This window comes from Natator depressus, chromosome 1 (assembly GCF_965152275.1).
Source record: "Natator depressus isolate rNatDep1 chromosome 1, rNatDep2.hap1, whole genome shotgun sequence".
NCBI classification, from domain to species: domain Eukaryota; kingdom Metazoa; phylum Chordata; order Testudines; family Cheloniidae; genus Natator; species Natator depressus.
This window is the reverse complement of record NC_134234.1, coordinates 215,394,610-215,407,582: the sequence shown is the minus strand read 5'-3', so window position 1 is coordinate 215,407,582 and position 12,973 is coordinate 215,394,610. Positions and strand designations below refer to the sequence as shown.

Genomic DNA, 12,973 nt, shown 5'->3' with positions numbered 1-12,973 from the left:
TCATGTAACAATTTATAAAATGTGTCCCTTTGGCCTCTCCCTGATGGATGTGCAGACACATTGTTCCCAGTGAGACTGAAACAGCAGCAGCTCTGAAGTTTGGGTTTGGTTCATACATCGTTATCCTGAAAGCTGCAACACCCATTAGAAACCACAGTTGCAAGGACTGCAGGGACAGGATGAGAGACTCCCCATTTACAGCACTGATCTCCACAGGGACTGACACATTAGCACCCTGGAAGTGGTGACTTTACAAGGGATGTTATTAACTTTAGCAGCACTGAGTGGGTTAATCGTGAATAGTAACTCTCTCTTCAACACTTTCAAGGCCAAATCCACTGGGCCCTGCCCTTACCAACCTGGGTCCTCCAGAAATGTTGGGTGCTGGCATAGTCCACCTTTGTGACATCATAAACAGAGTTCTGCTGAAAATTACCTCTTTTCCACTTCAGAACATTTTTACCATTTTTTTTTCAAAATTCTTTTGTGCATATGCGTGAGTTTGAACCATTGAATACAGTAGCCTCCCACTCCATAATTACAGCACAAGTCCCACATCTGAACCAAACCCTCCAATCAGATCTCTCTGTCAGCTGCCTCTAGACAGGGGTGGGCTCTCTCTCCCTCTCTGAGGGCTTCACATCCGGGATGGGGTTTCTTTCCTCAAAAACGTGTTGCAGCAGTTTCACAAATTCTATGTACACTGGTGGAACACGGAATGTCATTCCAATTCTTCCTATGTGCCTTTTTCTCTATATGCATGACAGCACAGTTCTCCGTGTTGCTATTATTGGGTTCATTTTGTCTCCAGAATCTGTAAGAAACATGTGTGAGATACATATTGGTATGAGTTTTAGGAGTTGAACAACTTGTAACAGGTGAGGATGAAAGAAGGGGGCAAATTAAACCCTTTAGTTAACCAGAAGGATTCTCCTACCAGGCTCAATACTGTTTCCTTAAAAAGGATTTATAGATCCTGCTCATGTTCCCCCAACAAATCTGCTCTTTACTGGACAAGAAGCACTTGTAGCTACAGTACGACCAGAGCTCCTTTGCCCTCCCCACAACTCTCACCCCCTTGCTTGTCCGTTACACTGTATATTAACCTGTGGGACTAAGGAGAAGACAGTAACTGGTCTCCATGGAGATACTCACGCTGCTGTCTCATTATATGGAGTCTGATCCACCCAGCGCCACTGGCCTTCCTGTGCCTGATCTGTCAGACCGATATAGTAATTCTTGTCTGGGCTGGATGTAACAGTTCTTCTTGTCAAATTGAAAATGAAATCCTGAATAAAAATTACAAATTAATTGCCCACATTCAGTCATTGAGCTGACGGTAGTGGGCAGGAATCCCTGTAGTGCATGTGTGTGGGCATGCGAGAGAAAGAAGGTGATGGCTGGGAAATCCCAGGATTGAGTGAACAGGGAAACTGAATTCCCAGCTCACCTTCAATAGACCCCAAATAGCAGGGGGGATGGGGTCTTCTAAAGATCTGAATGCTCAGCTCCCCAAAGAGTCTAATCCCCAGAGAGTTACCTGCTCAGTTCCTGTGTTGATCACCACCAAGTGGGAGCCCATCCCTGTGCAATTTGTCTCACTGTCACCCCAGTTCATGGTGTCTATAGAGAAGTAGTAGCAGCTGGACTGAAAGTGCTCCCAGTCCATGGGGCAGCACGTCCAGACTTGCCCTGTGAGGGAAGAGAAAGTCAAGGAGAAGAACTTGTAATGAGAGATGGAAAATCCCTACTAATCTGCATCTCTGTCATTCTCTCGAGACAATGCAGGATTGTTCCCTACAGTTTATTTCATCGGGCTTTGACTTCTCCAGTTCTGAGACTTTGTCCAGACTAGGCTAGAAGATGTTTTGTTAGAACATCTTAGCTCAGATAGTCAATAAACCTAGTGTAGACTAACACGTGTTAGCTGACATCTAGAAAAAGGCAAAATGACTCAGTTAATGTTCAACCCCTTTCCTTGGGGAGACTCGTCAATAATCTAATAGGCCCTCAGAGGCAGGGAATGTTTCCTCATCCCCATCCTAAAATGAGCTTCTTTTACTCCCCTTTATCCCTCCCTCCTGTGACCACTCTCAGCTAACCCCTCCCTCTCCTTGTTGTTCACACCCTGCCTGGACTTGTAGAATGTTGCTATTTCTCCTCTTAGCCCTCACTCAGTCAATCTGTACAGACTTCATTTTGTTCTCTTCCTCTCCCCCATACATCAGTCCCTCTGGCCCCCTGTTGATCCAGAGCTGGGTATGAATCAGGCCCCTAACCCAGAACAATGATGGTGGGGTTAATCCCTCTCTCTCTTTCAGTGTCACTGACCTTTCTCCTCAGCTCTCCCCAGGACACAACGCCACTCTGCAGAACTCTGGGGCAGGGCCTTGTGCTCTTCACAGCCTCCAGTTCCCTTGAGTAGAGTGACTGGAAAACAAGAGAGGAAAAAAAGAGAATGGCTCCAACTATACTCATCTTCTCCCCTGCCTGGGTGCAACCTGATTTCTTAATCTCCTGGCCATGGACTGTCCCAATGTGGCTGCCCCTTTGTAAGCTTCTATTATTGTCATAAATGCCAACAACCACCTCCCCTGGGACAATAGGGCAGCTCACCTCTCTTCATCTCTCTGCTGGCGGTGCGGACCAGTTATACTGATTGACCAGAATTAGCCAACCGATCTTGGTCAGTATGGCAAGAAGAGCATCTGACCCACAGGGGAAAGATCGGGGTGAATGTGGCTAGGGAACAGGTTATTAATACTGGTACCCCTCATCCAAGCAGTAGCAGATATCAGGGCCTAGTAGGTTGGTTTCCCAGTGGAGGATAAATCAGTGGAGTCTGGGTATTTTCTTGCTGTAACTTATTTATTGACACTACTCCTGGAACTGAGGTGGTCAGAAACGGCATTCAGGCAGATGCCTCTTTCAGAACTCTGAGGCCACGCACCAATACCCATTTGCCAGGAAGCAACCCTGCCCCTAGAATTGACTATAGTTAGAGAGATTAAAGCAGGGAGAAAACTCTTGCTTTTCCCAACAGCTCCCTGTGAAAGAACTGCCGAGGCTGGTGACATCACCGGGGGGTGTGGAGCTTCTTTGGAGTTGGTCAAAGTGATGTTGGAGAGTGGATCAAGAGAGAGAGATCTGGGAATGGTGACAGGGCCGTCAAGGGAACCAGGAGTCAGAGGGTGTGTGTGTGTGTGTGGCGGGGGGTGTCAGACAGAAGGTCTGGCTAGACTTTCCTGGAGAGCTGGGATAACTCAAGAAGGATTGAACCTGAGGAGGGAACCTGAAGAGGTTGAAGGGAGCTCAGTTTGGTGTGTCCCTGGTCCCAGAAGCTCCCCTCATAGGTAGATTGTGGTGGGCTCTGGAGGAGAGAGATTCCTCAGAGAGAGTGAGGGACTCCTTAAGCCATCCCTGCCAGTAACCCAACAACAGGGGTTGGTGCTGAGAGGTGACACCAGACATGAACAAGTCACAGCACAATCTGCCTGTATATTTGTAAATAATTAAGAAGCTCAACACAGACAAGGTAAGATGTAAAAAGAAAAGGAGGACTTGTGGCACCTTAGAGACTAACAAATTTATTTGAGCATAAGCTTTCGTGAGCTACAGCTCACTTCATCGGATGCACGAAAGCGTATGCTCAAATAAATTGGTTAGCCTCTAAGGTGCCACAAGTCTTCCTTTTCTTTTTGCGAATACAGACTAACACGGCTGCTACTCTGAAACCTGTCAAGGTAAGACGTGTGGTTTCTGTGTATAAAACTATTTCTTTAATGCTTCCAGTTCCATGTTAGATTATATTTGTTTTTGTTCTTGATAAATAAGATACTTTATTTTTGCTAACTTTAAGACTAAGCCTGATATAGGCTACTAATTTATTTAAACACCTGACTTCCACTTCTTGAAGTGATGCTAGTTGGAAGGAGCGCGTAGAGGGTGAAGCAGTTTTAGATCTAATTGAGTGATCTAATGGAGAAGCAGCAGTCTAGGGGTTACAGCAGAAATTTCTCATGGTTAGTTATAGCCCAAATGTTAATGTTGGAGTTAATTGAGCTGTCTCAGTGAGCAGAAAGATACATTCCATTTAAAACAAAAGTTGAGACTTAAAAATAGACTAGTTGGATCTCTCCATAGATATGACCATATCCTCTGATGTGCTGCACACTCTCAATTCCTACTGAAGTCAGTGACCTGATGGTGCACAGCACCCTGCAGGACTGGTAATGAGGATGATGTCCTCACTGAGGACAAGTCCCCTAGACATGTTTAAAGATATTTGGATCATAAGTGTAAGCAGAGTCAGGATGAGCTCCACCCTGATATCTGGTGGTGAGGTGTGGCAAGTTGTGGAAAAGAACTTCAGGGGCTGATCTCATTTGCATAGGCACACCCACCCCGCCTAGAATGAGGCCATAGCTGCCCAAATGGTCACTTTGGCTGCTGTGGGATCCCCAGTGTCTCTGTTATTGGGGCAGGAAGAATAAATTATTACCTTGATTATGGGAATCAAGGACAGTGGAACTGTATTTGGCCTTTTGTTATGATGGAGGGACTCGCCATCAACTAAGTAGCACTCGTTAGGCAAGGGACATGGGTTCCAAAACTCTGTGAATTGAGAGAGGCTAGGGGCAGATATTAATACTTGGTGGCATGGGCCCCCTGGTGAGGGCCTTACATGCTAATTGCACTTAATCCTCTCTCCACTGTGGAATATCAGAGCTAATTTTGATTCCATTAGGAGTCTAGTTGTAGGCTGATGAGCTGAATTCACTTTGGGCTAATGGTGCACCAGCACTGAGGCTCCCCTACTACAAGCTGAAATCACAAAAGAGCTAAACTTACTAAGAGCTGAAATCACTGAGTGTTGTGTTAAGTAGTGGGGGAGCCTGAAGATATATGGTGGAGCAGTTTGTGGGACGGCGAGCAGAGCGGCTTGTGGAGCAGAGCAGTTTGTTGGATGCCTAGAGCAGCTCATGGGGTGGCTGGCAGAGTGGAGCCCCATGGAGAGGTGGAGCCATCAGCTTTGGACCATGTAAGGTGCCCCTTAAACCCCCCCCCCGCCATCTCCACCCAGGTTGGGAGGTAAAACTCTGCAGATAAATTTTCAAACTCTGGGGCTGCCCTGACCAGGGACAGAGACTTTTGGGTCATTGGACTTTTGGGACTTTGGGTGATTTTGGGTTGCTGGACTCAAGAACCAAAGGGAAAGGACACGCCCCAATTTGCTTGGGGTGCGTTTTTTGTTCATGGGTTGTGTTATGAATCCTGTTGGTGGTGTTTCCACAACATAATGCCACATTGTTTCTCTCTGTTATTAAAAGGCTTTTTGCTACACTCAGACGATGTGCTTGCGAGAGGGGAAGTATTGCCTCTTGGAGGTGCCCAGCGGGGGTGGTATATATTTGTCCCAGTTCACTGGGTGGGGGCTCGAGCTGGTTTTGCATTGTGTTATTGGAATGGAACCCCTACATACTGAACCTGGCCCTTGTTGCTGCCAACTCTGACAGGCAGAAGGGTTATATAAGTAAAAAACGTTATAAGAGATTAGAAATTACTTCTAGGAACTGGTGCCCCAGATGCAAAAGGCTCTGTATCTCATTCCCGCTGACCCATCCAGTCTCCCTGAACTGGAGCCAAATTAGAACCAGTGTCCTGGAGCTGAAAGGCTGTGTATCCCATCCTCCAATCCATTTGGGTCACCTGGACCCCACAAGCTGGAGCTGGATTAGAACTGATGCCCTAGAAGGGAAGGGAAAGGCTCAGAACCCCATTCCCTGATCCCTCAACTCATCCAGTCTCCATGACATAGAGTTGGATTAGAACTGGTGCCCTGATACAGCTCTAGATATTTTCCCCTGATCCTTCTGAGCATCTCACACCCTACCATTGCTAGTTAACATCCCTGATCCTCTGGACATTTACCTCCCGCTGCCAGATCCTTCCCTCATATCCCAGACATACTTTTCTCAAGAGACCATTTTGCTTGCTGCCCATTTCTAATCTTGTCCATCCACTGATCCTTCCCCCTTTGCCAGCCAAAAAAGGATTGTTCCCAACAATATATTCTTCAGGGCTTTCTCTGGGCTCAAATGTTTGGGCTCCCACACTGTCCTCAAGGAGACTTTTCCACAGTCTAACAAACACCTCTGCTGGGAATTGTTTCCTGATTGTCCAGTAGGATATTTCCCTCTTTGCTTAATTTTATCCCCTTTATTTCCCGTTCTCTTCCCTCAGGCATCCTCCTCAAACAATTCCTCTCCCTCTTGGATAATCAGCCAGTATATACTTACCAATGAGGGCAATGAGGAGAGAGACACACAGCAACAGCAACAATGCTGAGATCAACCACAGGAATCTCCAGGTGGGCTTCTGGGGTCCACTCTGCGGCATGCTCTTCTCTGCGGGAGCTAAAGGAAAAGAAACCCCTAGCCCCCAAACCAGTCAGTTCTGCTGACAGTAGCCCTGTCTGCTAGGTGTTAGCAGCTGAATGAAAAACTTCATGCAGAGACCAAATATCAACCCATATTCAAGAGTTAAAATGTTCTTAGAGACGGGACCAAATTAGAACTCTGGGTGATGACCCCTCTGATGAAGCTCAAATTCCAAGCCAAACTCCCCAACTCCAGCCCCTATGGTGAGCAAATATTCCAATCACAGGTGTTCGGGACTGAGGTTAAGTGTTTCAGGGGCATGGTGGATAGAAAGCTGGCTAGATCGTCGAGCTCAATGGGTAGTGATCAATGGCTTGATGTCTAGTTGGCAGTCAGTATCAAGCGGAGTACCCCAGGGGTCAGTCCTGGGGCTGGTTTTGTTCCACATCTTCATTAATGATCTGGATGATGGGATGGATTGCACCCTCAGCAAGTTCATGGGTGACACTAAGCTGGGGGGAGAGGTAGATACGCTGGAGGGTAGGGATAGGGCCCAGAGTGACCTAATCAAATTGAAGAATTGGATTGGCCTAAAATAAGGATTGGGCTAAAAGAAATCTGATGAGGTTCAACAAGGACAAGTGCAGAGTCCTGCACTTAGGAAGGAAGAATCCCATGCACTGCTACAGGCTGGGGACCGACTGGCTAAGTGGCAGTTCTGCAGAAAAGGACCTGGGGATTACAGTGGATGAGAAGCTGGATATGAGTCAACAGTGTGCCCTTGTTGCCAAGAAGGCTAATGGCATATTTGGCTGCATTAGTAGGAGCATTGCCAGCAGATCAAGGGAAGTGATTATTCCCCTCCATTTGGCACCGGTGAGGCCACATCTCAGGTATTGCATCCAGTTTTGGGCCCCCCACTACAGAAAGGATGTGGACAAATTGGAGAGAGTCCAGTGGAGGGTAACGAAAATGATCAGGGGGCTGGGGCACTTATGAGAAGAGGCTGGGGGAACTGGTCTTATTTAGTCTGCAGAAGAGAAGAGTGAGGGGGGATTAGATAGCAGCCTTCAACAACCTGAATGGGGGTTCCAAAGAGGATAGAGCTAGGCTGATCTCAGTGGTGGCAGATGACAGAACAAGGAGCAATGGTCTCAAGTTGCAGTGGGGGAGGTCTAGGTTGGATATTAGGAAAAACTATTTCACTAGGAGGGTGGTGAAGCACTGGAATGGGTTACCTAGGGAGGTGGTGGAATCTCCATCCTTAGAGGTTTTTAAGGCCTGGCTTGACAAAGTCCTGGCTGGGATGATTTAGTTGGGCTTAGTCCTTCTTGGAGCAGGGGGTTGGACTAGATGACCTTCTGAGGTTTCTTTCAATCCTAATCTTCCATGATTCTGTGGGGTTAAGTGTTTGAGGGAGCTCTTCATGTCTCACCAGAGTATGCCCACAGCTGACAAACTTCATGTAGCTCTTTGAAATCGAAGTGAAAAGCGCTACATAAAAGCTAGGTATTATTATGATCTCATATGATCTAAGTGAAGCTTTTTCAAGGGCATTCCCAGAGCCTTTTGCACTCCCCAGAGAATGTTTTATTGTTCTAACTTCTATTTCCTCCACATGCATTTGGACCCACTGGTTGGGGTGGGATAGGTGATGCACCAGCAGGTGAAATAAGGAGAGTGGGGAGGAGTGTGAGAAAGAAGTGCAATGGAGACACATGAGAGGCTAGTCATGCTAACTTGTGTAGTCAGCTGCTCCTTCCACCACTACTCATGCCAGAGCAGGATTTAGGGACACTAGGCAGCCCAGGGTTGTTAGCCAGTTTTGGAGCTTGAGAATCAGGGAGAACCACAGGATGGTCTATCTGTGTCCAGCTTCCTCACTAAAGAATCCTTTCTAGATACAATACAGCTGAGTCCTGTCTCTTCACTACTGTCAGGGGCACCACAGGTATCAGGGAGGTGACAGAGGAGGGAGGGGAATGGGTCACACACAGAGGGGAGGGGAGGGGAACACTCACTGAGGGACTGGCTGCTCCGGTCCCAGTAAGGAGCACTGGAGTAACACAGGGGCATGGAGAATAAGGGAGGGGATTAGAGGCAGCAACACCCATTGCAGGAGAAGAGTAAAGTAGCTGGAGTGCTAATACCTGGTGAAGGTCCCTTGAGAGGCTGTAATAATTTAAGTTTAGGTCTAGAAAGACTCAATTTTTTTTCTTTGTTCAGTTTGTAATTCTCAAGTCACCCAGTAGCAGCAACAGGTAGGGTAACAGAGTCAGAAGCAAGGCTCTTGATAGTGCACTCTGCTGGGAAAGTGTATATATCATTCCTAAAATACACAGTGAGTACACCAATAGTTACTGGGGCTGGTTGAAAATTGTCCATTGAAACTTTTTTTTAAAAATGGAAAATTGGGTTTTTGACAAAACAAAAATTTTCACGGGTAGTGTCTGCTTTCATTTTCTGAGGAAAAAACACCATTTTCTCCTCAGCTCCCACTAGCTGTTACACTATGCTCATTAACTGGGGGCATTTGGTTGTGTCTATGCATGATCTTTGCAGGGGAGATCAGGATCATCTCTCCTCCTCTGGGAGATTTTTAAATCCCTGACTTTGCTCCCTTCTGCCCCATTCCAAAGGTAAAATAGTGATTGTTCCAATGCAGTTTTATGAGCCCCTTGGATAAGTCACCTCTGGCAGAATCTACCTACCTGCATATCTATCACTGTGGTGGTATCTGAGTGGCTGCTTGGCAGTAGCCAAAGAGAAAGTAAAACTTCTCCATCAGAGGCAGGGAAAATACCCCAATCTTCTCTTCCCTCTGGTGCTGACATTTTAACATGCAGCTCCTGAGAGCCCCCTCCAGCACATCGTCCTATTTAGGAGTTTCCAAGCTTCTCAAGGAGGATGTTGGGGGTTCTCTTCCACTGCACTATGGATAACTGGGCAGCATGAAACTCACCCTCATCAGTCTTTGACGGTCCCCTGGAAGAGTTGCCATTGCAGTGCGGCTGCTGGTTAGTTATTTGCTGCCCCCTTCTTCCCATCTTCCTGTGGCTCTGCCAGTTGTATATCTAATACCAGCCCCACTCATGGGAGGCCCTCCCCACACCAATTGATATACTCCAGGACACTCTGCAGAGAATCCTGGGAATGTGGCTAGAAGACAGGCAGCCTATGTTCAGCTTTGCTGTCACTGACCATGGGGTCAACATGACCAAAGTATTTATCCACGAGCACTAGAGCAGCAGCCAGGACTTTAGTCACACCCCTTATCTTCTAATCACTCACCCAAGTCATCTAGAGAGGCCCTGTCTCTGTGAGAGACAACACTGCAACAGCATGCAGCATCGATGGATATTTCTACTGCTCTCTGAAAGCAATGTACTAGCTATGGCCAGTCCAGGGTCCCTCGGGCACCCCCCACAGTACTGGCAGCAGAGTTTGAGCATGCCCTGGAACCTCCCAATGTTCACCTGCAAAAGCAGACTCATCAAATGCCTTTGGAACAGGACATGGGGGAATATTAAACTAGCAGCAGCTCATCTTGACAGGAGCACGAGTGAGGGCAGGAGGAACATCTGAGTACAGTATCTCCAAGACTCCGTTACAACACAGTGTCACTGAGTCAGTCACCCTAACTGTGCATGCATGTCTGGCTTCTGTGACTCATTTCTTGAAGCAGGCAGGGAAGAACCCCAGGCAGGTCTCTGTCAAGGCAGCTGAGGTTGGCAAATCTGAGGGAAGAGCTGCAAAGTCAGCTTGCAAATGTCCTTGACAGCACTCAGTACGTCTATATAACCCTGCCGCATCATGGGGTTGTGCACAGGGTCTTGCAGCTTGGGATGGAGACCCACAGGGCAGAGGAATTTCTATATCCAAATAAATATGAACCAGCCTGCATTTCCTCCCTATACAGTACCCCCTTCTATTCCTGCTGATCCTCACAGGCTTGTCATCTCACTGCTCCCTATATGTCCTTATCATAGAATATCAGGGTTGGAAGGGACCTCAGGAGGTCATCTAGTCCAACCCCCTGCTCAAAGCAGGACCGATCCCCAATTAAATCATCCCAGCCAGGGCTTTGTCAAGCCTGACCTTAAAAACTTCTAGGGAAGGAGATTCCACCACCTCCCTAGGTAACGCATTCCAGTGTTTCACCACCCTCCTAGTGAAAAAGTTTTTCCTAATATCCAACCTAAATCTCCCCTACTGCAACTTGAGACCATTGCTCCTTGTTCTGTCATCTGCCACCACTGAGATCAGCCTAGCTCTATCCTCTTTGGAACCCCCATTCAGGTAGTTGAAGGCTGCTATCAAATCCTCCCTCATTCTTCTCTTCTGAAGACTAAACATCCCCCGTTCCCTCAGCCTCTCCTCATAAGTCATGTGTTCCAGTCCCCTAATCATTTTCTTCCACATTCAGCTTTGTGCTTTATCCCATGCAGCTCCTGACTTATGGATTATTTTCAGTCCGCATTAGGTTCCTCTGTCTTCCTCAAGAAACCCCTCCTAACTTCGCCTCCTTTATGATCGCTCTACGTGTTGCTGCTTCTGAAATATTCTTCCTTACATTGCTGTTTGTCTTGTCTTCACCTGTGTAGTGTTCAGAGCAACGACCAGGCCAGTTAGGCTGTAAGGTCATTGGGACAGGGAACATATGTTATGTTTGTAAAGTGCCTAGTAAATTTGCATCATTATATACAACATTTGTTAATAGCAATAACAATTTTCAGTCTTTTTGATCTTTAAATGTTAGTTACTTTTCAGCAGAGATAGGCATGAGGCACAAAACTGGATCCAGTTTCAGATCTCAGATACTTAAAGTCTCCAGGGATTTGGTTCAAGCCCATCTCTTCTACTCAGCCTTTGTTTCCTTCTTTTCTTAGTTCTATTCTTCTCTAGAGCTGGGCAAAAAAATTTTGGATGACTAGTATATTCACCAAAAAATGCAGTTTCAGTCTAACAAAAGCTATTGATTAATTTAATATATATTTTTCAGGGAGCTAGATTCAGAAGGGGACTTAGGTACCATTCACAAAACAGCCAGCAGAGGAGGTGCCCCCTTATAACCTTTGGATCAGTGGTTAGGGCACTCACCCTGGGATATGGAAGACCCATATCTGACTTGCTGTTTTAGAACAGGGAGTTGAACCCCAGCCTCTCCCTCTCCTACCCATCCAGCTAGTCAGGGATAGGTGTCTCACTTATCCCTGTTGAAACTGTTTCAGTTTGTATAAAGAACTAACTAGTACTTACAACAGGGACTTGAACTTAGGTCTTCTTTTTGCCAGGGGAGTGCCCTCACAACAGGGCTATCATGTATTGTAGGGGTAGAGTTCTTCCAGTGTTTCCTGCTGAAACTTTTCCTCTTTGTGTAAAATACCCAGTCATTAGACCAGACTGAGAAAATGACTCTACATCTTGGTGGTTAGGTAATCATGAGGGGGTGTAAGCAAGGCTCAAATGCCTGTTGTAGGGCAGGAAATTGAATCTGGGTCTCCCACCTCTCAGGTGAGTGCCCTAAGAACTCGGCTAAAGGAGGGAGCACCATCAACTCCACCTATTTTATGCACCTAGCCCTTTAAACAATGCCCCAAACCAAAACATTTAGCTCAACCTGAAAGGGACTTCTGTCGACTTTTACAATTTGCTGAAAATTTCAAAAAAGTTTGGATTCAGTTTGACCCAAACTGTTTTTTTCCAGATCTGCCAGTGAACCCCCCCCCCCACCAGTTATTCACCAAATTCAATTCTGCACCCAATCTGGGCAGATTATGTGCCCTTGCATTCAATGCTGGCTCTCATGATGGGTACAGAGGACAAGCAGCCATCATGAAATCTCTGCTCTGGGTTCCCCTCCCTGCCTGCCCTTGAGATACTGCAGGTGTTGTCCTTACTCGGGAAAAGACCTGACAACAGTATGTTTAGTTGCTGTTCCTGCCCCTCTTCTAGGCAAAATAACATTCCCTGGGCCCCTGAATCTTTTAGCTACCAACATCTTGGGGGGTACAGACTTCAATACTATATCTCCTCCTTGTTGGCTCTCATAATTCTATTGCTGGTATGACCCCATCCATTATCCTTCACATTTTAACCTTGCTCTGAGCTGTTCCAGCCAGACAGACCTCCTCTAGAGATCCCCCTCTCTGTATCTCAGCCCTTTGTCTCTATGTGGATAGTCAAGTGGGGTTCTGAAATACCCTAACCTCTAATGCCCTCAGTGCATCTCCTCTGGAGATTTCACTCCCTGTATCTCTTTCAGATCCATAACTTTTTTCTTGATCCCCTGTACCCTAGAAATTTCCCTTCATCACTGCCCAGGTATTGGCAAAATTTGCATCTATACCAACATTATCTCAGGGTCAGGTGGCAGCTAATGACCTACAGGGTAAAGGCTCTAACAAGTAACTTCCTGATTCCCCTGAGCCAGACTGTGCCCCTAACCTAGGGCTAGATGGGAAACAGTGCTGCAAAAGTGAAAATCTCCATAGCCCATTCCCCTAAATAGTCTGTAGTTTACCTTTGGTCTCTGCAGGTCGTGGTGGCGCATTCTTGAACTTTACCTCAATGTAAGTAACCTCTGATGCCAT

General features: G+C 46.7%; 1 protein-coding gene across 1 annotated transcript; it reads right to left on the bottom strand.

Moving 5' to 3' along the window:
* Window positions 1–663: 663 nt before the first annotated feature.
* LOC141984959 (C-type lectin domain family 4 member E-like) lies at window positions 664–12,973 on the bottom strand. Its single transcript, XM_074948553.1, has 6 exons — window positions 12,904–12,973; window positions 6,300–6,416; window positions 2,332–2,430; window positions 1,541–1,692; window positions 1,156–1,289; window positions 664–814 (listed from the first exon to the last, which is right to left on the bottom strand). Exons 1-6 carry the CDS (start codon window positions 12,971–12,973, stop codon window positions 664–666), a joined length of 723 nt encoding a protein of 240 aa, XP_074804654.1.

What these genes read in the sequence shown, in the direction of transcription:
- LOC141984959 (XM_074948553.1), bottom strand. Translation starts at nt 12,973, where the DNA reads ATGGCATCAGAGGTTACTTACATTGAGGTAAAGTTCAAGAATGCGCCA. An exon ending in TCAACACAGGAACTGAGCAG is followed by an intron (nt 1,290 to 1,540) that starts GTAACTCTCTGG and finishes ATTTTTATTCAG; the next exon opens with GATTTCATTTTCAATTTGAC. An exon ending in CCATATAATGAGACAGCAGC is followed by an intron (nt 815 to 1,155) that starts GTGAGTATCTCC and finishes TGTTTCTTACAG; the next exon opens with ATTCTGGAGACAAAATGAAC.